The sequence below is a fragment of the Ptiloglossa arizonensis genome, chromosome 4, assembly GCF_051014685.1.
Source record: "Ptiloglossa arizonensis isolate GNS036 chromosome 4, iyPtiAriz1_principal, whole genome shotgun sequence".
In the NCBI taxonomy this organism is placed as follows: domain Eukaryota; kingdom Metazoa; phylum Arthropoda; class Insecta; order Hymenoptera; family Colletidae; genus Ptiloglossa; species Ptiloglossa arizonensis.
In genome coordinates this window covers 6,580,315-6,607,743 of record NC_135051.1, presented here as the reverse complement: position 1 = coordinate 6,607,743, position 27,429 = coordinate 6,580,315, and the positions used below count along the sequence as shown (strand labels likewise).

At 40.0% G+C, this 27,429-nt stretch overlaps 1 protein-coding gene across 3 annotated transcripts in view; it reads left to right on the top strand.

Moving 5' to 3' along the window:
* The window catches only part of Sol1, a 636,201-nt gene that overhangs the window by 143,621 nt on the left and 465,151 nt on the right, over window positions 1-27,429 (top strand). For all 3 annotated transcript variants that reach the window (XM_076308829.1, XM_076308831.1, XM_076308830.1), the window contains exon 3: window positions 6,740-6,920. In XM_076308829.1, the coding sequence (XP_076164944.1) occupies window positions 6,740-6,920 (181 nt within the window). The remainder of the gene's footprint in view (window positions 1-6,739; window positions 6,921-27,429) is intronic.

Sequence of the window (27,429 nt, the reverse complement as noted above, 5' to 3'; positions counted from 1 at the left end):
TCGATTAAGTTTTTCGCCGAAATCTCCAAATGTAGAGTTTCATTGTTACGTTTAACTTTCGAAGAATAATTGGCCAATTGATTGCCAGGACCGAGAATGGTTCTGCAATCATTTATCGAAAAACCATTTATGGCATGTGTGCTTGTTTCGTTTGAAATTGTTACCGTTAGATTGAATGTTAGAATACATGGATCGTAAAACAACTTTGACACGAGGATTGTACGTAATAATAAAGCTGCCTAATAATTCTAAAAGTCATAATTTTAAATATTCTCACACTTAGCTGTACAGTTATTGATTTCCACAGAGTTTGTACAGTCGATTATTTAAAAAATATAATTTAATTTGCAACCAAATAAAATTTGATTTCTCGATATCTAGACCAGAATGTTAACTATTTAGAATATTCAGTTAGGCTACTCGATACATATTATTTCTACAAAATTAAAAGCATCCACTACATTAAATAAAACTACTGGAAATCTAGCTAACGATATGCCAACTGAAGAATAGATGGTAAAGCTGTCAAGACTTTGCATTAATAAGTATCGTACGCCGTTGCAATTTAGCAATATTTGTTCACTCTTGTATTCCCCACATAAATTCGTACATACTTGCAACGTATTCGTAACCAACTGCTACAAGTAACGATACATCTGGTTTCTTCCTAAGCTCAAGGTGCCAAATGGGTGTCCTTGCAAACGGAAAATAAGTCACCATTTCGATAAGAGTGATTTATTTTCAACCATGCAAGTGTTAAAGTATCGTATCCCCCGTTTGAGACTAACATAATTATGCCGCGTAAAACCGTGCACTTCATAAAGAGTAGCGAACAACTATTGTGTTCTCGCTTCCGCGTTTCACCTCCAACCGAAAGAAGGTTGCATCACTTTTTTATTCATTAGCCCTCGATATCAGTGACCCTAAACAGGCAACGTCAGAAGATGCTGGTGTCAGCTCGATCGCGCGTGACTGAACAATGATCTTTCGCAGGGGTTTCGGAGCAGCTTGCCATGGAAATTAAGCAACCAAGAGTCTCCATCCTTTCCTGCTTTATCGAACCGCTGTTACATACGAGGCGCAGCATGTACCGTACACATACCCGTCACCTATATGCTACAAAGAGGGATAATTAATTCTAGTGCTACTTAAAATATTCTCAACGTTTCGCGGATGGTTTCATTCGTCATAGAATCCGTCGAGTGGACTGCTGGGACACAAACGGCGAGCATTCTGTGCAACTTCGTTGCGATTGAATAGCGCTGTTACTTTCAATTTTCAGATAGAAAGGAATTTTTAAAGAACTGAGAATTCTCTCGGATAGTCGAAGCTACGAACGTTCGCATTATGGAATTTTCTTGAATGTAACCGACATTAAATAATACGTTGGGAATATTTTACACGGGAAGAAATATTTTGAAAATTTACTCGCTCTTTTTCCTCACTTCTTTCGTCCTTTCTAGGGTTAATCATAACTATAGTTATATAGATAGTTAATCGAAACTAATTTATTGGGTTATTCGGAAAGTTGTTTCGTTTTTTTGGTGAAAATGAGACACGATTATTTTTAAAGTGTCACAACAACCTAATAGTAACGACTATCCACCGGTGGTTGACGCCTAATCTTGAAGACGATATAATAATGACATGCAACAATATAATCTCGAAAACATTAAGAATGCATTAAGATAGTCTAAAATAAGGAAAAGGAAGAGAACCAAAATCTGAATAGTAATGGAAATTATCGGTTTGAAACGATAATTACGTTCATTGGAAGAAGAAATAATAAAAACTAAATTAATACTTTTCGATTGCGAAGAGATGAGTCTTCCCTGGGCTTGGGACAACCCCTGGTAGCTGAAAAGAACAGCGTACGATGTTAATAAATTTCAAATGGCGTGTATTTTGTATCAGTAGATGTCGCGGCGTTTGCAGCGCATCATATTTGATGCATCAAAGTGCACGCACGCGGATGTCACTGAATGGCTCACGAGTCGGGACAAACACGATCGCGGCGAACGTCCCTGTCACTTCCTCGTGGTACAGACCACGCGGATATCGTTTCGGTAAGGGTAGGGATTTTACACGGCGGAACTAGTACGAAAGCGAAGAAACAGGATACGAGGGAAATGAGAAAATAAAGAGGGCTCGCGAAACACCGGCAAAGAGTCGCGAACACTGTGACCGGTAAAGGGTGTGGGGGAGAAGGGTTAAAAGGGCAAGGAAGAGAAAGAGCAGCGCACGTGTGCGTTCGTTTGCCATTAACCGAAGAACAGGGTGGATGGGTGAAATTAGGGACGCCGTTTTTGCTAATTTACTAAGGATCCTCTGAAGCCGTGGAGCCACGAAGCGATTAATGCGCGTCACGTAAAACCTGGTGCACCGTCCCGGGTTGCGACCATTCTGCAAACTCGCGGGTTGGTTTCTTGAACGGTTGATTAACCCTAGAAAGGACGAAAGAAGTGGGGGGAAGGGTGAGAACATTTTCAAAATATTTGTTTCTGTGTAAAATATTTCTTTCCATGTAAAATATTTCCAAAATATTTCTTTCTATGTAAAATATTTCCAAAATATTTCCAAAGTATTTCTTCCCGTGTAAAATATTTCCAAAATATTATTTAATGTCGGTTACATTTAAGAAAAGAGCTTGATATTGTGAATATGTATATATATATATTTTTTTTTTGCGAGATTTTTTTTTATAAATTAAACATCAAATTTTTTTTACCAATTTTGGTCGACTAGATACAGATACTTGTATAATTTTCTTCAACTAAAATTTCGAAACGAAGGCATTTATTTATGAATGGTGCATTTAAAATGAAGGAAGAGGAATATACTCCAACAGTTAAACTTCGATGATCACCAGTAGCACGAGGAGATCCCATTGGATCGAAAGCAGACCCTTCAAGAGGGTTGCACTCGGTGCTCTGTTGCAAAACACTACAGCAAAGTGAATATTGTGGAAGCAGAAGGAGCGCCATGGTCCGAACTACGATGTAAACAGAAGTGTCAAAAGGCAACACAATCCTAAGGAATGGGTCATGAATGATACCGGGGTTCGTCGACGGAGGGTCAATTGCGTTAACATTGTTCTAAATTCTACTTAATTGGATCGATCCTGTCACTTTGTACGAATCCTAACGGATCACACTTACACGAATAATAAACTGAACTACGAGCTCAATCACCGACACTAGACCAACTCGATGGCGGGTCGGTGATATTGTTTCGGCTAAATTATTGCATTCGTATCGACGAGGTCTCGTAATGACCCACATTTCGTGGATCGTTCAGGCGACCTTCCATCTAGGCCACCTAGAGTGCCGTCGATAACAGTGGGCCATGAACTTTGATAGAATTTTTCTGCTTTATCCGATAACGATCTGATATGGACTGTTATAAAAGTCGATAAGTTGGGAACGAAATATTGCTGGTCTCCCCGGTAATGTCGCGAGAGGCACTGAGACAAATACCGGGAACTTCCGCTCTTTTGAAAGTGAAGAGAGTCAGGAGATGTTACATTCAACTGATATAATGTCGAGCATCTTGTATCGTTATTTGAAAAAATTCTACTTTTAAAGCAAATCGTGAGTTTCTTGCAACCTCTTTCCGTTCTTGAATCGAAGCTGAACGACTTGATGTGAATTTTATCGGTGCTTCTGTAGTCGATGATCAATTTTACGATTTCAATATTTTGGTATTTGTTGTAGACTTTACTATCAGTTAAACAAGTTTCAAATTAATTTGAATTTTTATATTTTCTCTTACCGAGAAAAACATACGGTATGTTAACTCGGTATTAAGATAAAATTTTATCGTAAAATTCTTAAAATGTTTTAAAAATATTCTAAAATCTTTAATATATTTTCCGAGATAGAACTAGTTGTATTTTCTATCCACCCCTTGCGGGTAATATTTGCATTTTAAATATTTTTTTCCAAGACGGAAAATTCGCCGCTTTATCGATCCTTTTAACGAAAATAGAAACAACGATGTTTCCACCTGTTGTATCGTTGAGAGGCAAAAGTTTTCAATATATTGCTACGTGTGTACGACCCTGATGATTTTCCAGGGATCAGAACACGAGCCATCTTCCATTCCGAGTTTCATAATACCGCTGTTCTATTTTTTAAGTAAAGCGATATTTCACCCGACAAGAGATTCATGTTATATTTCACACGCCTTAGTATGTACCTTTTGTCCCATGTCACTGGAGAAAATGGAGTTCGCAAATTGTCCGCTAAGGTTTGATGGCTGAACTATAACACTTTCAACCTTCATAAAAGGAATTTTCTAGCCAACTACTGAACTTTCTTCGTGAATGCATCATATTTTCTCATACTGGTTAATGAGTATTCTTTCGTATTACTTTTTATCGCGAGAAACTCCAGAATCTAGTAGCGTGTTATTATTTAAATATTTATCCATACACTAGATAAAAATGTTAATTACCAATTTCATCCAAGTATTTGTAAGTTTGTACCAAGAATTACGGGAAATTAAATTTATTTCCTTGGTATTTAAAATTATTTCAATTCTAGTTCCACCAGCCTGTATGGTGCACTACTGTGTATCTCTTCAAGACTAGATAATTCGTGTTTGTAAAAAATATTTCTTAACTACGGTATACGTTGACAGATTCTCCTCAAATTTTGTCAACGCAATCTTCATTGTTACGTTCGATTGTAGCTATTGCGATGTTCCACGTGGACAGAACTGTTGCCCCACACTGCGTTTTATTCCCTTTAATGCTCCGTGTGTTCCGTCGTTAAAAAAACGAAAGGACGCGTGACTTTCGTTCCACGTTATCTCGTATCGCCAGCTACAATGGAGTCCCCGATGCATAAAACTGCGAGGAACCGTTCGACCTTTTGTGCTGGCGGTATAACTCAAGTGTCACTCCCGTTATTTAACCATAGGTACATCGGGTCCGTGTATTCTCTGGCGAGCTGTTGCGGGAACACTGAAGTTTGAGTCTGGCTGCTCGACTGGAGAGTAACTTGAAAAACAAGAAATTCAATTTAATTGTAGAAGAGAAATTAGAGGAAAATTTAGACATTACGAACATCCGGATAATTTATCGGTACATAAAATATTTCAATACCCAACGATTCGAATAGTATTATAGTTAAATAGTCAAGTATTGAAACATTATATATTCAAATGGTATTCGAACAATCAAATATTTAAAACAGTCAAATACTTGAATTTCAATACCCAACGATTCGAATAGTTGAATAGTTAAGTACCGAAACATTGTACATATTCAAATGGTATCCGAATAATTAAATATTTAAAACAGTGAAATATTCGAATGCTATCTGAACAGTCGAATGTTCAAATGGTATCTGAATAAAATATTGAATATCTGGTTGACATTGGTATCCGAATATTTGAATTATTATTCAAAGATTCAATCCGTGTTTTGTTCACCAAATATTTGAATTATTATTTAAATATTCAATTCGTGTTTTGTGCACCAAATATTTGAATAATAATTCAAATATTCAATCCGTGTTTTGTTCACCGAATATTTGAATAATAATTCACCGTGTTTTATTCACCAAATATTTGAATTATTATTCAAAGATTTAATCCGTGTTTTGTGCACCAAATATTTGAATAATAATTCAAATATTCAATCCGTGTTTTGTTCACCAAATATTTCAATTATTATTCCAATATTCAATTTGTGTTTTGTTCACCAAATATTTGAATTATTATTGAAATATTCAATCCGAGATTTGTTCACCAAGTATTTGAATCACCGAAATGTTCGAATACGAGTGTATAGAAAAATTCGACAAGTAATTTCAGGCTTAAACGGAAGTGTGACTAAGGACGGGGAAGTAACAAAGTAGGAGGAAACGCTCCCGAGAACGAGGGTTCTATCGATTGTTCGCAATCGATCATTAACTCGGCGGACCGTCTGTCCAAGTAATCGATGATTTTGTTGCTCGCCGCCGAAAGTTTTCCAGGAAAGTTACCAGTCCCCTGTGGCGCCTTTCCTTCACGGCAACGCCGAACTTTAATTTGATTCTTCGAGATTGACGTAGGGTCGATATTATAGAAAGAATAGCCCCGTGGCCAGGCGGGGGCGAGATCGATGCGAAAAGTGACGAGTTCATTTTGGAAATAAGAAAAGTTCCCTTGGACCTGGGCTGCGACATTACTTCGGGACACTGTTCGATGGTGGATTTCATTACCATGAAATTTTCATGTCCTCGCATTAAAATTACTATATCCGTGGTTGGTGTCCCGTGGCTCGCGATATTGAAGGTTCGTGCGATTTCCATTTTATTTCGAACCTGCTGCGGTAAAATATTCGTTTCTTGTTTTTTATTTTTATCGGATTTTGATAACTGATCTTCTTTGTTTGCAATCGACAATTTCTTAAGAAGCGTAGAGAACTGGAAAGATCACTTTCTGGAAACGACACTTTTATTTATAATTTAAGCACAACACTTTCTTAATAATATACAATTAGTGTCGCACGTGATCGATAAAGTCCCTGATGGTGTTATCACCGTCATGGAATGATCCAATCTCATAATTACAAAGTTACGAAATTTCTAACTGATTTACGGACAGTGTCGTACAAGAATGTTCTTTTGAAATTTAATATTCAAATACACATTGATGGATGATATTCAGCCATGATTCGCGAGTGTACGTGTTAACGTGATTTTGCACGAGACTTTGACGTCATGCTAATATAATTCTGTGTCTGTTTCAGGTTGCTCTTGCGTTGTCTACAGCAGCTCGGACAAACCTCAAGGTGGCACATTTACATCCCCTTATTATCCCAAGCGTTATCCATCGAATATCGATTGTCTGCTTTACACGTTCATCGGACAATCTGACGAAATTGTCGAGCTATCGTTTCATCACTTCAATATCCGTCGTGCCCGGCCAGAGTGAGTACCCCTTTCAGAAATGTATCTTAAAATTTATGAACCTCGATTTCTTAAAATTCTTCACACCGCGGTATACTGGAAATTTTTTATATCCTAAGGAAAACGTGCTTTCACAACACGAATTGATTAAAGTCAAATTATTGTTACTTTTCTCTCGCGATCGAACGGTCGAACATTCGTTAAAATGAATAATTTTCCTTAACGTTATCGATTCGAAAGAAGTGTGATCCGGAACAAAAGCAAATTTTGCTGATAATTTTATGAAAAGTTCGATAGGATGCGACGAACGATCTATTCTTTTATAATCGATCAGCCTCTGTCGCTCATCAATGTTGGTAAAATTTGTTTCTCCAAAACGCAAAGTTAACGTGCGTTTCAGAAAATGATGATATTTCGTGTTAAATTTTAAGGCGGGGTAAGTACAAGTAAAATTTCTCTGCTAAGAGTTTTCGTAATTAATTAAAATTAATATCTATTGTGAATAAATTAATTCACGTGAAAAACTCGTTACTACGCTCAAAACATTTCCCTAACGAACATGCCAACCGGCGTACAAATTACCTTGTATTTGCGTCCAGGGTAGAATTCAACTTGTAGCTCTCTCGCAACAAAGAAAACGTTGCAAAGGTAGTCGGGATTGGAACTTGCATTATACATAAATTCGTGTGGGTGAAAGTTGGACAGGAATTTTGAATAAATCATAAGGCAAAAAAAAAAAAATGCGATTCAGGAGTGATCCAAATGTAACAGCGTTTCGTATGTTAAATTATACACGTGCTTTTGGCAGCGGTATATACATATCCGAGCGGGTATCGAATTTGCCACGAACAGTTTTCAAATTCAAAACGTCGTATCACACTGGAAGCTTGAAACTTTCGCGGACCGGCTTCTTATAGGTCAAACTATTAGAGTACCGTCTCTCTTATGGTAATTGAATAAGCTGGTTACACAAGATGTACGATATGTGATAAAATTTCCAATATAACCACAATTTCGTAAGAGAGGAGTCTTCGTAGAAAAATAAATAAAAAATTAGTAATGAAATCTTTTTTTTTTTGCGAGACGTAGGTTTCGAGAGAATCGATGTTGAAACTTCCTTGGTGCACGTGTGGTTGCGTACGACTTGACCGAATAATTTCATTTAACGTCTTCCTGTTGATAATATTTCTCTGAGCTGATAAACGAGTTGGATGTCTTCCTATTAGTAATTTTCCTTCAAGAGAAGATGAATGCGTTGAATGTCTTCCTGTTAGTAATTTTCCTTGGAGAAGATGAATGTGTCGCTGGTGATTAGGAGCCATGTGGTAGGTGTGACTGATTGCTAGAGTCTCATTTGCATGGAAGGAATAGTTCTGTTTCCCTTTTCCAGAATTGTCATCTGTAAGGATGTCTAAGAGTTCCAATTTATGATGTCGATGAACTAATTTTCGAAATATAAGGACCTCGTATCGTCTTCTGCTCAGGTCAAATCCCAAAGAGATCGATATATCTCGAATTCGTGTGTCTGGTGCATCGATTTTGAAGAGACGTGCACTTTAATGCAATGCAATAACTTTGAACAGATATTCGAGTAATTGTACTTCTCATTTTACACGTCAATCGTTAATAGAGTAAAATAATTCTCCTTGGAAAGAATTAGCATAAACCAAATAAATTCTATTATTCTCGACGTTTAGGTTAATAGTCTAGAACAGGCTACCAGGCTGATTCCCTATTAAAAGGTATTAACTTCGCGACGTCGACTTCCGTGTTATTTTATCGGAAAGGTTTCACTTATTAAAACAGATGCAAGATTTCGTTCCAAGCGCACTGAATCCGCTTTGGAATCTAATACAGTGCTCGAAGTGGACGTTTCGCAGTTTATCGATTATCATGGCCGGGAGGAGCTTAAAACGAGAACGTTGTAATTCCTTCTTTCGCGTCATTTCAGTCGAGCGAGCCGGTGAAGAGAGCTCCGCTTCGAATAGCGAATCTAAAATACACGCGGTCCGATGTATCGATTTCGAATATTCAACATTTTTATCTTCAACATTAGAGAGAACTGTTATTCGTTGGAATTGTACATCGTGCACGAGAAATAGAAAATGTAAGACGCGACTCGTTCCAACATCGGACGGTCTTCGTTCGGATCTCGCGTAAGAAGTTTCTGCATCGATCCGTTTGTGATCTTGCTTTTATTTACTCGGCAACTGAAAGGAAAACTTCGACGGGCTAAAGTGTAAATTCTAATTTTTCCACGCTGCAAATGCTGCGCTAACGGCCAAGTTCGTTGGAAAGTACAGAATGAAAAAAAAAAGATCACGATCCTGAACGTGTTGCACGTCGTAGGCGTCACATTCGACATTTTCTCGATTCGTTTTGACTTCTTCGTAGCACAATTTCTCCTTGCACGCTTTATTCCCATAAATTGAAACTTGCGTGTTTTTTGTACCCTCTTCAACTTATCCAACCTTCGATAATGTTTATATTTACAGCGCAATAGAATTTCTATTCTCTACTGCATTGAACGCACTGCTCAAACCGAGCACATACGTAGGTAATTAGAAAGAAATTTATCCAGTTTTGCCAGTCAGAATACAATAAATCAAACTTTGTATTTTCTATTATATATTTACTAAACTTTCCCCTCCTTTGGGATTTTTAACGATACGTAATTGTAAATTTTTCAAACACGATGAAAGACACAAAGAGTCGGAAGAAGTTCGCTTTTGAATTCATTTTCATTGAGAAAACTTCAACAATACATCGGCAATACCGTCGTAAAGTTTTTATAATTTCATATACCACGTTTTATACGTACAGTATAAATTTTCATTAATGGATGAAATTTGATTCGGCGCACGATGGGTCTTGCTGTTCGTTTCGCGAATAAAAATTCTTCCTACGCATCGACTTACATTTCGACCAGTTCGAACGCGACGTGAATTTGAAACGTTCGTAATCGCTACACTTTCCGCAGTGCTTTGCTTTCTACACTTTGTCGTCAACTGCTATCCGTACTTAATGTAAACAGTGGCAGGCGGTCGGGTAACTCGAGTACAAACGTAATTCCGGGGAAACAAAGCGACCGTGCCGTTCTTAGAATTTGAACACGTCGACGTACCGTGAACGATTCCGTTACCCGGATCCAAAGTAAACCGGTCGTTGTATATGAAACGTTTGCCGCGTGTTTCGTCTTTGGAGTCGTCACGGTCCACGAACGCCTCGACCGTTCGTATTTTTCTAGCCAGCGTTTGGAAATTTCACCATTAACGACCATTTCTCGGAATTGAATTCCAAATGCGATTCGTCCCTAGACAGAGAGAAGCCTCACGGAAAGAGCGCTGTGACTTCGGCCAGGTTTTCCCTGCACGAATGCACGAAAATGCATCTCGAGAAACAGAGGGGAATCTGGTAGCCAATTTGTAGCGACGTTACCTTCACGCTCGCGCATGCAAATCTAACGTAACAAAACGCTCTTTTAGTTAGTAATAAGGATTCACCGTTGACAAGATTCAAAGACGATCTCCGTCTCGGTATGAACTTCACTTCACGTTACTTGGAACATGCTGGTTTCACTTTTACATTATTCTCGTGCAGTCTTCGAGGATAAGGGACACCCCGATTTAACGGATGCACGATTGCACGGGAAGAAATGCAGTTTTCTGTAGTTGCTTTGTAGTATTTCTTGCGGAAGTAGGGTACGGTAACGTCGAGAACGGAGAGCATTGTAAATTAACGACGAATACGAAGTATTACTATCCTGTCTGAATTTATATGTTTTGCTCAACCTATTGGGTTCTTTTGAAAGTGAGGCTTAGTTTCTGTATGCACTTTTTTTATTGATGAGAAATCGTAATAACGCGATGTTAAGTTTGGTTCGTTAACCAAAATCTACTAGATTGTTCGATAAGTTTTGTCGGTTTTTTTCATTGTAGAAAAATATTATGACACTTGAACTTTGAACAACTGTGAGTATACGAACGAGTCGAGAGATCTACGTGAAATTTTACACGTGTTCATGAAACATTTTTAGAAAAATAAAACGATAAACCTAATAGCTCCATTTCTTATCGAACGACAAAACTTATCCAGCAACCTATCACGAATGTTTCAGTTTTCCCGTTTTCTGATTCGATGACAATAAAAATTCTCCAGGTTTAAATTCTTGAATAAAAATTACATTCTAACCAGGTCATTAAAATCGAACAGTCGAATTCAAACCGTGCTCAGGTTCTAGTACATACGTAAATCCAGTCAATTTCTAGCCTTGGCGGTGCATGTATCTAAGATATGACCAATTTCGCCGAATTTGTATAGATTCGGAACTTAGTTCTCGAAAGTTTGCTTCAGACTGTTGTGTATATCCATAGAACGATGATATTGGTTCAGCGATTAGCCCGACCATACTCGACGAAACAAGTAGTTTGCGAACTACGTCGCACAATTCATAACAATCTTGTTGAAACTTCGAATCCAATTGAAAGGAACGTGTAAAATAAGTAATAATATTTAGATAGGTGTAACAATTGTTGGCCCGGTGTGAATGATCGAATTCAACATCAATCGTAACTAAAGAATATTTGTAAAATTTCTACTGAATTTAGACATTGGAAATTATACTCAAAAATTAAGAATACCACTGTACTTAATATTACATTTTCGTTACGTGTATCTAATTGAATTATTTGGATAGAAAATATCTCTATATGAGTGCTAAATTTAATTAAAGCGATACGAACGTATTTTTCCTTTATATCAATTTTTAAAACGGTAGGAACATTTGATTGTTATTACAATAGAATATGATCAACGACGTGCATCTAATTTAATTATTTGGATAGAAAATATCTCTATATGAGTGCTAAATTTAATTAAAGCGATACGAACGTATTTTTCCTTTATATCAATTTTTAAAACGGTAGGAACATTTGATTGTTATTACAATAGAATTTGATCAACGACGTGCATCTAATTTAATTATTTGGATAGAAAATATCTCTATATGAGTGCTAAATTTAATTAAAGCGATACGAACGTATTTTTCCTTTATATCAATTTTTAAAACGGTAGGAACATTTGATTGTTATTACAATAGAATTTGATCAACGACGTGCATCTAATTTAATTATTTGGATAGAAAATATCTCTATATGAATGCTAAATTCAATTAAAGCGATACGAACGTATTTTTCCTTTATATCAATTTTTAAAACAGTAGCAACATTTGATTGTTATTACAATAGAATTTGATCGACGACACAGAGCTGGTAGTCTATTAAACAGTTCTTCAACTGGTTAAGAATTTACGTAAGTATATTTTGTGTAGAAATATTTCCTGACAGGTTATATATAATGATCGGTTCTGAAATGCGTGTGCACGTACCGTGTGAAGATTAATCTATCTGTAATCGTGCGGATATTTGCAGAAAATATAGAGTACTATATTACATTCAGTCCTTCGTAAAAGCGTACCACGGTGGTCTATAAATATGTATTCGCATTCATAGCAATGCTGATCGTCGAAGTACATTGCCCTCGTGTTCGAAAAGGAGTCGTCTCATTTGAATTCTATGCTCAAAACTCAGTTTCTTACATCGCGGTGGTACGATTTACTACATTGATATTCATATACATTCACTATCATTCTGACGACAGATATGCACTGGAACAGTGAGCATTTTCACGATGCAGTTTTAGAAGCGTTTTCCGGAAACGTTACTATCGAGTAACATCACCCAATTGACAATCTCCGATTTCGATGAAACTTGGCACACAGATAGGGCGTTGAATAATATTGGACTCGTATCTTTTTCATGGGCAGATATTCACGTTAAAAAGATGAAAACTACCCTTAAAGTTGTGGATTAAATACCAGTTCAGTCAGATATCTCGAAAACGAAAAGAATTAACTCTACCGAAGTTCGAATTTTCATATTTGTTTCTTCAATGATATATTTATAAACTCTTCACTCCTAGAAACGTGTCGAATGATATAAATTATTAACGGTGAAACTTCTTGACAGAAGAATTACTTAAATCGAGCACAGGATACGAAAACGATTTCTTCGTTATTTTTGGTGTTAACTTCTACGTGGGTCTGCTTTAACACTTTAAGTTTGTTCCTTTAGCTCCTGAAGAACTTCAACCTCTAATTAGCACGTGGGAGGCTCGAAAGTTCCTTTTGTTTCGGTATAGCGATTGACGTCATCATAAACCCAATTTACGTCGCTATTCTTAACTTCACGAGTGAGAAGAATAAACGTATCCAGTCGTTGCTGTTCATTCGCGATTTAAAAATTCGGATTAAAATTGCCGGCGGTTCGATAATTTATCAAATGCAGAGATAACGCGCAAACGCATTCAACTTTGAACGGGAATTATTTAAGAATAAAAAAACAAAGCACGGCGATGTAATTGAACGTACAGCGCCGGAAAAGTTACGATTTGCAACGGACGATTTATCGTCCAAGCTTATTCACGTTTTAAAATAAAATATATTACGTCGTCAAATATTAAAAATTGCAGGCGTACTCGGTACGTAATGTATAAATCATTGTTCTTTCGATATTTCGTCACAGGAATCGGGGAACGATGAATTTCACGCATTAACGAATAAATTATAAAACGACGAATCGAAACGTATCGCATCGTTCAAATATCGGGTTATTTCATAAGTTTGTTTGTTTTTATTTACGCAGACATCATCCCGGGCAAATGTGTACGTACACGTTAAACATTAATCATCCAACAGTACGGTAAGTTCGTAAAGAGATTTACGTAATCCAACGTAAAAAAAGTCGAGTGAACATATTCCCTCCGTCGTCTTTAGTAAAAACAAAATTAACCACAAACGAATATTTTCATCGAACGAACCGCATATTTTTTTCGAAATTAACCAATTTCGATTTATTCCGCCCGACGCGTCGTAAAGTTACGTGCAACGTGTTCGTATTTCTTACCTTTTTATACGTATCTCCGTAAAAACGTGCAAGACGTTACTCTCCGGGCATTTTCGATTCTATTACGTGCAGGTCACGAGCGGAAGAACCTGCGTCACGTTAGAGAATTAACCACGTCCGCGGTGCAGGTAACGTTCGGGGCCAAAACTCGATCGGGCATGTCTGGACCTCTGTTACGTCTCGCGAGAAAACGGATCAACGGATAAGGGGCGTTCCGGCTTACGTGGGGGCGAGCCAACACAGCGGCTGATTACCCGATAGTTGCGCAGCGTGTTCCCTTGATAGTTGCTCGCAGTCGCTGCCAGCTGGATTGCGTGCGTATTCCGGATGCAACGAGACAGCAGCAGTCCCATACTGCGACCGCGACGCCGAGGAGTATCGCGACGCGCGTCTCGAAATACCAAGCCGGTTTCACCTACCGAAGAGAATTCGTGCTCACCGTTACGAAAGCGTTCATGAGCAACGCGGAGAATTTACGAGAGATATTATTTCGATAAGAAAATCTGCTCGCGCGTGGGTTCGGGAAACTTCCGGGCTACCCGCTGCACATTTCGAATGCATTTCGAATGCATTTCGTGTTAAGAGCTACCGAGTAAAGGAGAGGTTTAACCTCTTCGGGTTTGTTGTACACTGTAACGTTCGTGAGATTCGAGATTACTTCTTAACGCATGATAACGACTGGCTTGGAAAATTCAAAAATCAATGGAATCTTGGAAGATTCAATGCGTATAAAATTGAATACTCTCGCGAGCTCGATGTTCCTTGTTACGAGATCGTTTGACTCGAATAAAATTTGGGAACAATTACAAATTACACAAATTACAAGGTTTCTCTTTAAAGGAAAGATTTATCGTACTGTAACTTTTATTTTTTTATCGATGTACTTATTAATTTATACGAGCATAACTTTCGATAGAACCAATATGTAAAAGTGGAACATCTAGAGAATGGCTCTTTGAAGAAATGCAGGGATTTTTCCAACCAATTTTCGCATTCTGTTCTCTCGTCACGAGAAAAGTTTCTATCGCTACGGTACAAGCCACTTCCCATTGTCGTCCAATTATTCCTTCGCGGGAAAAGGGGGAGAAATGCTAAAGGAACCTTCGATATTCGTCCCAAAATACCAAACTATCCCCCGAAGATAAATGTCTCTCGCTTGCTCCAAAGGCCAAAAGGAAACAAAATCGATTCCGAAATTACCAGACTGCCCCCTTAAGCGTTCAGAAAGGAGGAACTTACGAGAACGAGGAACGGTTCTCTTGAATATAGCGCGAGGGTTTCCGTGGACGGGTCAGCTCGGCTCGGATTTTATTTTCTGCCCCGAATGCCGCTGTCTCTCCGAGCGGAATATGAATCTCCCTTTTGTGAAGTTGCGGTCCGGCACTTTTTTCGCCTCTCCTTCTATTCCCCCCAGCCACGCCATCGTCCACCCCATACCCTTCTATTTTCTTCTCCGCCCCATCTCGAGCCTGAAAATGTAATATCGCCGCGTCGATTGTTCGCTGCGAGCACAATGGAGGCCCGTTGGTTAATTAACAAGGCCCAGCGAGACGAGAAGGGCTTGGAAAGAGGGATACGGACACCGTACGCGTCGAATTAACAAAATAAACGGTTTCGCGCGATGCGTGTTCCAAATGAGGCGCGTTTTAATTACCAGTAACGTCGATCGATCGATCGTAAAGGGTTCAACCTTTGGGATGACCGCGCGCGATGCTGGCTCGGCGATCACGTGTATGCAAATATGCGCCCAGAATTTCTGCCGACATGCATTATGCGTCGAAGTACGACGTGGGCCCCGTGTCTGCCGCGGGAGAACTTCCGACACGGCGGGACAGACTGTCGGAAACATGGGCAAACAATTGGGTAATGCGCGTCGCTTCCGTGCGCGTGATCCTGAGCGCGAGCGAGCGCGAGCGAGCGCGAGCGAGCGCACGCACTCATGCTAGCGCTAGGGACAGGGGAGATGATCGCTTGCTCTCGGGAATTTCTGCGGTCTCGGCAAGTTCGTGCCACTGACAATGCGAAAACGTTCATAGGGGGGGATGAACGTCACCCTCTGTGAAACGGTCGTTCGCAAATTTCTGACGGAGTGAGGATAAAGGAGGTTTTCGGAGGGGGGTATGGGGACTTCTTTGCGCGCTCGAGCATAGACCGACCCCACGCCTCGGTGTTTGGGTTGCTTCAAGGGATCAGCCGATCGGAGCCCCCGCTTTACGCTCGCGGATGCGCGGATGTAAGTAGTTCCGTAACGCTTGACAATAGGGGCTTGAAACCGGGCTAAGAAGGGCTGGGGTGAGAGTTCTATTGGCATCGATAAATGTTGGGAGTGGAACACCCTCGAGTTTCATATTCGTGTTTGGAATTCCATTACCGTTTCAAGAACTCGGTTCCGGAATGCCTTTGGTCCGACGAGTACCAGAACGAGGGGATTACGATTCTACGATAATTGCTCGGAATATATGGTTCCGGAACCGAGTGTATTATTATCAAGGTCAAATTTCTGACCATACAAACGCATTTCAACTTGTCTGAACGTATACACGTTTGTCTACTTGTCTGTCCATGCACACGCATGACTATTTGTCTGATCATACATCCATAATTGTCCGACTATACACTCGCATTTATACTTGTCTGACCATAGACGGACGTAATACCACTTGTCCGATCATATACGGTGATCATACTACGTGTGTGACCATATACGGGTTATGCTACTCGAGCACTGTAGCAACGTAGAGTTCAAACAGCAACCACTTTGTCAATATTGAACCCAGACTATTGCCACTATAATCAAATTAAAGTTCAATCCTTTCACTTTCTTCCCATTATGGCCTATTTGATTGTGGTTGATACATAAGTAAGGAAATCGTCACTTGAAAAGGGGCTTGTCAAATTCTAACAGTTGTTTGCCTTTGAGGTGACGTTTGGCTCATAAAAAATTTAATATATCTAAATTAAGGTACCCCAAATTCGATATATCGAAGTTGGTATAACTATTAACGAGGCCCTTGCTTTTTCAGTCCTCGCCTTTTCTTCGTTGCACGAGGTCAAGTAGAATTGCCCCAGCCTATGGTCAGACAAGTACTATTGTCCCTGTCTCTGATCAGACAACCAGTATAACTCTGTATATGGTCAAACAAGTAGTATTAACCCTGTCCGTGATCAGACAACCAGTATAGTACAAGTACTATTACCACCATCTGTGATCAGACAAGTAGTATCACCGCCGTCTATGGTCAGACAAGTGGTATTGACCCCCAAACATGGCCAGACCAGTAGTATTACCCTGGTCTATGATCAGACGAGTAGTATTGACCTCCCCCCAAACATGGCTAGACAAGTAGTATCATCCCTGTCTATGATCAGACAAAGTGGTATTGACCCCCAAACATGGCCAGACAAGTAGTATTGCTCCCGCCTGTGGTCAGACAAGTAGTGTTACCCCGCCTGTGGCCAGATAAGTAGTATTTCCCCGTCTATGATCAGACAAGTGGTGTAATCCCGCCTGTGGTTAGACAAGTAGTATTACCCTCGTCTATGGTCAGTCGAGTAGTCTGCGCTACTATAACGGCTATAACATCGTTGAAAACCATCGCATTTTAATGCTCTCGCGCTCGTTTGAAAGGCAAATGACTGCGCTATCCGACAATCTGACCAATACTTTACTAACCAGGATATACTTGTATCTCTGAGGAAGAAAATGTGAGATGAACATCAGCGAATTAAGACGAGACCAGACGCATTAAAAATGGATTATTGAAGATCTCTACGTGAATTGCGATCGTTCTACGGCAAGGCCTTGTAAACGTGAATATATCCGCGAGTACGAAATTTCTTTTCTTTTTTAAAAGAAGTTCACCTTAACGTGATTCCATGATAAAATTTATATTCGCGCGAAAAATGGACGATAACCGTATTATTATACGGAAATCGTAATGCATCGCCAAATATTCCTCAGATAGCGAACCTCGGTCATGCACTCACGTAGGTGGCGGCCAATAAAATCATGGCCTATCCTTATTATTTCTAATAACATTCTCACGAGTGGTATGGTCGGTCGAATCCTTCTCAGATTCTTCGGACGGTGGACTTATGCCGAGCACGTGCCTGTCCTCCGGGTGCTCTTCCTAGATGGATTCTATTTACAAATCCTCCACCACCGGAGCCCATAAATCGTATCTGCTTCTAAGGACCGTCCAGACGCCTCGTATCCAATATTAAACTGCCCATGAAGATGGCCCTATTAATATGGTGTGCAGAGGCACGGCGATCGTTTACACAGCGCTGCGCACTATAGTATATTCTAAAGCTGAGAAAATCCCTCGGAGAAGAGAGGAAACTTCGCCTACGGATCCGGTGGCGTCAATATTAAGCCGGGAGCTAGTGCGAGTTACGTGCATGGAAGATGTACTGTTCCAAGTTTCCGTAGGAGGCTAAAGTCCCTCTCGGTGTGTCTTTGATTCTAATTATCGGCAAGGCTTTCCAGCCACGGTATCGTTAAACGATCGCCCGTGAATCCACTTGCGCTAACTCGATTTTACATTCGGAGGATTTTCATACTAATGCGAGTTTTAATCCCGGCTCTTACTATACAGATCGCGAAGATCGGACACATTGAACGTATTCTCATTGCAATTGATACGCAATGGTTACGGATTAGTATTCTTAGCGAAGTATGATCGATATCGATCGTATTTTTCGAACGTATATGTACAGTACGCGCGCGAGAAGATTGCATCTGAGTTCACGGTGAGTCATACTCGTTCAAGGGATACCCCATAGACGCACGTGGGATAATTGTATATTTATAGTCGCGTATCGAGTGTCCTCTGAACGAATTAAATCCACCGTAAATTCAAATGTAATCTTCTCGCGTGCGTATTATAGGTACGCGTGAAGGAATTGTTTATTTTAACAACGTGCACCGTGGAAACCTACAGACGTGTAGATTTTTGCAGGAATCGATTCGAAAGTCGTTGATCGGATTCCAACGTGTGTCTCTTTTTTTTCGTAGACGGTTCTTTTAATTGTTTATAAAAGGTTTCGTAGAGGCAGACACGCGTGAAATTGTTAGAGGCCTTTCAGGAATAACTCAGAGTAAGTGCTGTGACAGTTTCCAGACACTCAAGGGGAATTGCTAAAGCCAAAAAGCTGGAAAAGTGGGTTCCTCGTGAGCTTAACGGAAATCCGAAGAATCGGCGATATGAAGCGTGCGGTTCACTGCTTCAACGTCATTCTGTCGAGCTATGGGATCGGATAGTGACTGGCGGCGAGAAATGGATAATGTATGATAATCGTCGTTGATCTGCTCAATGGCTGAACGTTCATAAACCATCAAAATCTACGCTGAACCCAGTTTATGTTCTGCGAAGATATCGTATAAACGTTGACTGATGATCTATGGTTATTTTTACTCATTGTACACCATCGATATTAGGAAAATCTATTTTTACCGAACCTTAAAAGTTTGTACAAATGAAAACAACATAAGGGCGTGAACAACATAACACACTGTGAAATAGAAATTCGTTAAATCTGGTCCTTTTGTCTTGCTTTCTGTACAATATTCCACGTCTTCGCGAACTTTGTTTTATTTTAACATAGCGAAGAATGTTGTCAAACGAAACAATTATACTTTTCATCTTCAACGTTTCGTCAGTAATCGTAATTGAATTCATTTTCGTGAAATAGATGAGTACAATTAACTTGAAAACGAAATATTTAAACGACGGGGTACAGTGTAGTTTAATCGATCTACCAGCATAATTAATTGTAACGTTTTACTGCCTTTGAATTTAATTGCCCAATGAACAGAAGAATTCACAATTATGACTCACAGTGAATCATTTTAATTTACATACTTTAGGGTATGCAAATTGACCACTGACGTCATTTATCTTTCCGGAATTATTAATGGTCAATTTAGGGTCCCTTCTATCCTACTACTGATTAATTTCGATGTCTGCTGCAGATGATTATGCAGTACGCTTCCGTTTAGAATTCGTCACTTTGGAACCAATTACTCAAACCTCGATTCTGTCGAAAGATTGTGCAGTTAATAGTTTGTACGCTTAACGTCGATCATTTTTCAAAATCACGAAGGGTATTCTAACTTTAATTCACTTCCTACTGTTTAACAGAAATTTCTATTATTCTTATTATTATAATTTCCACGTAATTCATCAGCGAGAAACGTTATTCACACCCGAGCGATTCAAAGATCCAAAACCTAAAACGTTGACCATTTTTCGAAATCACGAAGCGTATTCTAACTTTCATTCACTTCCTACTGTTTAACAAAAATTTCTATTATTATTATACGTTCCACGTAATTCATCAGCGAGAAACGTTATTCACACCCGAGCGATTCAAAGATCCAAAATCTATCGCGTGACGCTAGAAAAACGGAAGCTTGTTACTTACAAGTAGCGAACTAAAGGCATTTAAGCTCTCAACTATTCGAGCAGCTACTTCGAAAACACTCCCGTATAACGAATCGAGGAAATGGAACATTCGTTGTCGATGTTTTTCGATTCCCGGTGACTAAGACGAATCGTCGATGGTTTACTACGATACGGTGCAGCGGAATTTCGATGGGTGTATGGGCAATGTATTTCAGCGAGATGTGTTTTCTGCTTACTCGAAAAACACCGCTCGACACGCTGTCGTCGGTAAAGTAATCGATTAGACACTGTACCGAGCGTAGGCAAACATTATACCACGCCGGTTCTTAATCAAGATCATCCTTAAAATACAACAGTATCATTGCGTGATGAATCGAGGCTACCGAATAATGGCCTCTAATGGAGCCATCCGTTCTGATAACTGAATCAACTGCGTATACGCTTGTCACGCACGATGGTTCGCCATCAAATGACACACGATACCACGGACGTGTATCGATACGTATTGGTTTTGCCTTTATTCGGCAAATACTGCCGCGTTGTCCACCAGGCGAACTTATTCAACGTTATCTTGCACGGAGTTTTAATCGATCGTTCGTTCTGATTCGATTTAAACGGCGGTTAGAACCCGGGGGAATTCAATTTAATCGGGATACAGGGTATGCAACCGAAGAGGTGATTTCTTTTTTAACGAATGGACACACCACGTCGCGGATGGTTCCAAAAGTTTAACTTTCTTTTATAACGCATCGTAAAAGAACCAACCACCAAGAGGTGGTATCTGTTAACAAGCCTGGCATATTTTATTGACCAGTCGTGGCTTGGGTCGGGTAATGCAACGATTCGTTGAAGTATAAAGCGGAAGTATAAAAGTTAAGGTTATTAAAATACATTCTCGCTTGTGAAGTTTATCATCGTCGACGTCGCGAGTTCTCGAGCCAGCGATCATGTGAGGATCGATGCTTCGCGTTTAAATGAAAAAACCCAGTTGCGTTGAAAGGATTCCTGGTCTCGTGAAAAAGTAAACAGGTCAACTGGCCTGTAAAAGCAACAACGATATTGAAATTTTGAGTGGGAAAAAGTGTGCTCTTGATTTACGTTATTTAAGTTTCCCTTTTTTTTTTTTTGAGTATTTACTACTTTTTCCAAGCACTCGATACTGCTGCACAAGCACCAGTAATTAGCATCGAATGTCCAATTGGAACCGTTATTTTACCCGAGAACTTATCGTTCTTGAATTCTCAGAATGTCCCTTGCCCTTTCGCGGGAAGATCGATACCTCACAATCGAACTCCGTCAACTCGATGTGACGGTTCTCACGAGGGAAATTTTTTGTATCATCGTTGCTCTTCTACGAAGTCTTCATCGCGTTGTTACTACTATTGTCTGTAACAATCCAACGAACTTCAAATAGTCTGGGTTAGGTCAGATCATTTGAGATCAGAAATTCTCTAAACTGTAGTAATTTGTTGAAACCACTATATACACCGAATTTGTACCTGGTTCAGAAATTTTGTAAACCGTAACAATTTCTTGAGGTTTACTATATACACTATACATCGTACACATACACTGTGTTAGGTCCACCCAAAACATTTTAGGGACGGATAGTAGCGAATTTGTTCCTGAATTAGAAATTTTATGAACTGTAACAATTTATCGAAACATTATATATACTATACATCGTATACATACACTGTGTTAGGTCCACCCAAAACATTTTAGGGACGAATTTGTTCCTGGAATCGACCTTCCATATCTCGGGCTGAAACCGAGCCACGTACGAACCTCCGACAAGAAGAGCGAACGAAATGTACCAAGAGGGAGTAGAACAGCGAGTGCATCTCGTGTTACAGGCGCTCGATCGCTTAAGCAACGAGAGCTTAAAAGCAACCTTGCACATGCATCGGTGCAACGAAGGCTAATGCTACCGAAAAACTTTCACATTTGTCATATCTCGACAAGAGTGTACTACGAGTGACTGTTGAAAATCTCTTGACAAAAACAACACCGTACAATACAGAAATCACTTCTGAAAATTTCATCGTTCTATATAATTAAATATCATTCTCCACAACGTCGTGTTTGGATTTATTTCGCACAGGGTGCATTCTCATTGGTCCGAATTTGAAAATGTTGGAACGTATGCAACAATAATCCTAAGAGTGCCAGATGTCGATGTCAGTTTTAAGGACTGTCTCCATATTGGCGGTCAACGGTTTGGCTATTTTTCTTTTGACTTTTTTCTACTCGGTTCCAAGTCGAGAGTCACGAAGACGACACAACACTGTCGTCGTTCACGTCAAAGCATATTACCGTATACTTGTTTCTTCGGACTTTGTATTCTCATATGTATTATACAAAAACTATACTACTCTATACGCGAGATCCCTACATATTATAATAAATTATGTATTATAATAAACTACATATTATAATCTGAATTTTACGACAGAAAATAATCCGACGTCAGAAAATAACGTCGTGTTTGGATTTATATTTTACAAACGCGATCTCATTGGTTGAATATTTTTACAAAGACCTAGTGAGAAACCTACAAATTTCATTTTCAGCGAATACTATTCTTAAACGTGTTCAGTTCTCGGTGGTCAGAGTCGACGATCGTTCAAGTTGAACGTAAACAGTGCTGACGAACGCCCCGGTGCGCTTTATCGAGGCACGAACGCGACGTTTTAACGAGGTTCAGGTTGCAACACGTCCCGGAGCACAGCAGCCCACGGAACTCGAACGTCACAATGTGTCGCGGACCTAATGGATCGCGTAACCTTAATTCCGCTCCGGGCGCGCAACGAACGTGTTTCGTGATAGCGTGACAACAGCTCGCGGACGCAACGCGGTCAGTGTCGTTTCGTTTCGGTTTGGTATGCGGTAATTCGAACGCATCGCGTCTCGACGGAACCGTGCGTCGCGTTCTCGTACGGAAAACGTTGCACCCGTTGCAAGGGAGGGACATTGATTGTCCACCAGCTTCCCTGGCACCGAGTGCGCAAACTGTGTCGTACCAAGGCTTTCGCCTAAACCGAACGGTGTTACAGGTAGCTTGCAACCGCTGCCAACGGTCACGCACGTAGGTGTTTTGTGCATGGAAAAACCCCTCCTTCACAGCTCAAGGATCATAAGGAGAGTAGACTGTCCCGCTAGGGAAGTGATCTACTTCGCCATTTCGCCAGTGATTCTACGCGAGTGTCGCGTAATAATTACGGATTTGATACAAAAAATGCTGATCTCCAACGGGAGATCGAACTCTTTATTATTTCTTTCTGTATTACACTTTAATTGCGGTACCTTTGGTCACAGATTCGTGCGGATCTAATCACGGGTCAAGACTGATCTGTCTCCTATGTGTCGGGTTTTTATATCTCTTCTTGTCCCGAGTGTCCTGCGTTACGTAAGGAGTGCGTCATTATGGGAACGGAAAGAGTCTCATGAGTTGTTATGGGAACGTATGCAAAAGGAATTTCGGTTATCAGCGGTCAGTCGTATGGAGTGTCATGCGTTGTTATGGGAGCGGAAAGAGTCTCGTGCGTTGTTATGGGAACGTGTGCGAAAAGGAATGTTATCGGTTTTTGGTATGGTCACACGAGCATAGCAATCAGTGGCTAGATCACTAGCTCGAAGCTCAGTCTCTTACGGGCTCGCAAAACTCTTTCCAAGTGTTTCGCGTCAGATGACGCAGATCTGACGCCTCTCATCCTGCAACATTCCTTTCCGAGGAAAGCAATGCCCAATGACGAGCGTTGCTGTGCTGGAATACGGAGTGTAAATTATTCAGTCTTATGTTTACTACTTGTTCGTACCTTTTGTTGTGTTTTTCTTGCTTCTGTTTTTATTTTTGCCCTTACCTTGTTGCGGAGGGACAGGAAACCCCGAGGTCTGCGCCGGGGACACCAACGCGGAACGTTGTAACGTCGTGTTTCAACGTTTGCACGCCGGATGCCGACGCCGTCACGGAATTGTACTCGTCTGGTGCGTAATTGCCGAGATTAATTACGCGCAAGATGAAATTCCTCGGGCGACAGACCGTGACAATCGACGACGATCCGTCGTCGAGCTCGCGAGTCGAGGTTCGCGCGCGGGAACTTCAACTCGTAACTATTTCGATTTCAATTTTCAATCGTTCCAAGGGTAATTTAAAGAAAAATAATTTATCGAACCTTACGGGGAAAGAAACTGAAACCAAGTGGAAAAGATCTGTCAGTTGTTCCGGTAGTTTTTCTCGATAGCCTCGGTGATATTAAATTAGTCGAAAGGGTGGAGAAAAAAGAGAAAAGAAAAAAGTCTGACGTACCGTTTGCATAAAGGACATCACGAGCAGACGCCACGAAACTACTCCTTAATTGTCATGAATATTTGAGTACACCGTCCACGCTGGCAAGAAGGATTTTCCGAGTGGAAAGTTTGCCCTGTCTACCTAGACTTTTCGGACGCTAGAGAGAGTCCCTTATTGCCCAAGGAAGCTCGTAATTCATCGGGATTGTCTTGGCAATTGTTCGCGCTTGATGTTCACGGACGAACGATTCGATGGTGTTACGGAAACCGAACGAAAACACTGTTATCGTTTCCAGCTCGTCATCCCTCATCGCGAGGATTCCATCCGTTTCGGGTAACGCGCTCTGTCGTTTACTTCGACTCTACCTCGCGAGATATTCACTGAGATGGTTCTCTTACCGCGTTGCAAATTCAACGTGAACCGTTCGCGTAAATTGTTGGAGGGAATGTAATAATTTTTCGCGCGAAAAATGACGGGAAACGCGCCATGGTGTTTGCAGAGTGTCCGTAGGTTGAACGATCGAACTGTACGATGGTGTGTTCTGTGAATAAAAATAAGTTGAAAGGGTTGCGATAAATGATGTTTCTGTTGACGAAGTATAAGGACACTTGGTTTTTTTAAAGCAACTGCGATGCTCGATGTAGATTATACGTTTAATGTAACGTGTCTTGTAGTTATATTTGTCGTTTAATGTGTAGGAGAATTTTTAAACAGACATTGTATTTGCAAAATTCTCCAAACGACTACTGGTTTCTGCAATATTTTTAGTATTTTTATTTTTTTCAATGTTAACTTAATCTCAGGATACGATGAACATTCGTGTCCTTCGTTTGGAGTTTGCTTTAGATTAATATTTTCTCGTATATTTGTAGAATATTTTTCAAGTTTACGTGCGAGAAATTACTTTTGTTTAAATTACCCTCAAAAGTATTGAAAATTCAGATACTTGTCTAATGTATACGAGACTTTTCAAAAATCTATCGTACTTCAAAAATCCTCCGACTACTGGTTGATTTCTGCAAAATTTTTTGTATTTTTATTCTTTCAATTTGAACTCAATCTCAGGATCTAATAAATATTCGTGTCCTTCGTTTAGAATTTGTTTTATACCAATATTTACCCGTATATTTCTACAATATTTCTCAAGTTTGGACGCGATAAATAACTTTTCTTTAAATTACCCTCGGAATGATTGAAAATTTAAATCGAAATGTTTACGAGTTCAAGTTACGCGTTAAGGTTCTTTATCTACTTCCGAAACTATCCGTTGCAACATTCGTGATTCAATATTCAAAGAACACACTGTCACGGATCGTTTAACTCGGGGACACGCTGTCTCGCCAGAAAGAGAACTGTAATTCGAAGTAGCCAGTCGATCGTGTCCTCAATTATCATAAATAAAACAACGTTAACTGTATGAAATATTCAACGTACCGGAAACCGTCGAACGAATCGCGGCACTGCAGCCAGGATTTTATTATTTATGATGGTTAATTAGTTGTAAATATTTTTCCGAAGCATTTCGATTGCGACGCTCGTAATGCTAGGGATAATCGATAGTTTTCTCGACTTTCCGCCCCAAGTATTGCATAATTTGGACACGGATTGAGTAGCTTAGATTCGTAGAAAGCTTCTGTGACTGTTTTTAAAATGATTGTTTGCTCCATTAATTAATCACGAGCAATTTACGGAAACCGTTGCATTGCCGATGTTTGCGGTGTCAGAGGTAATCGATAGTTTTCTCGAATTTCCGCATCAATTGTTGCACAACCTCGACAGCCATTACGTAACTGCGATTCGTAGGAAGCTTCTGTGACTGTTTTTACAATGATTGTTTACTCCATCAATTAATTACGAGCAATGTACGGAAGCCGTTGCATTGCCGATGTTTGCGGCGTCAGGGGTAATCGATAGTTTTCTCGACTTTACGCCCTAATTGTTGTATAATTTGGACACGCAGTGGGTAGTTGAGATTCGTAGGAAGGTTCTGCTACTGGTTTTGCAATGATTGTTTACTCCGTTAATTAATTATGAGCATTTGAAAGGAGGTCTGGTATTGCTGGTGGCGCATAGCCACGTATAAACTAGGTTTCTACAGTACCGATATTACGCTTTGGTAGCAGGATCACAGAATGTTGAAGGAGGTCGTCTGTCAAAAGCAGAAAAAGGGAGGGGGAATATTTTCACGCCAAAACAACGCGATAGGGAAACAACGTTAATTTAACACATTCTCGGGGCAGAAATGTGAACTTTTAGAATTGCATTAGGCAGCAGAGGCCCGTGGCTAGATTCAAGGGCTGTATTGAAAAAGATTTTGCTTGAAATTCATTAATTATAAACATTTCTCGGAGCCATCGTACTGACGACGCATGCGGTGATCGAGAGAATCAATATTCTTCTCGATACTAAACACTAACAGCTGCATAATTTGGACATGCATTGGTAAGCAGAAGGTCGTCCCAACATTCAAGAACAATTTCGTCAACGATTTTTGCTACAAGAATGAGTTATCAACAATATCCAGAGGTAATAATTGTTTTCGCGCTTGTGTTTCGAAATAATACAGGGTTAGTAGGCCTATTTTGTTGCCGTCAGGTGTCGCCTCTCTGGTGGCAGAAAAATAAACTATTCTTGGTGGGGCTGATTTTGATTTCTGTAGTCCAAATATCAGGCGTTGGTAGCAGGATCACAGAATGTTAACAGAGGTCGTCTATCGAAAACAGAGAAAGGGAGGGGAGAATTTTGTGACGTGTAGGTGAAATATTTCGCGCCAAAAGGAGAAAATGTTAATTAACAAATTCGCACAGCACAAATGTGAACTTTTAGAGTTGCATTATATAGCAGGGATTCGTGGCTACATTCAAGGACCG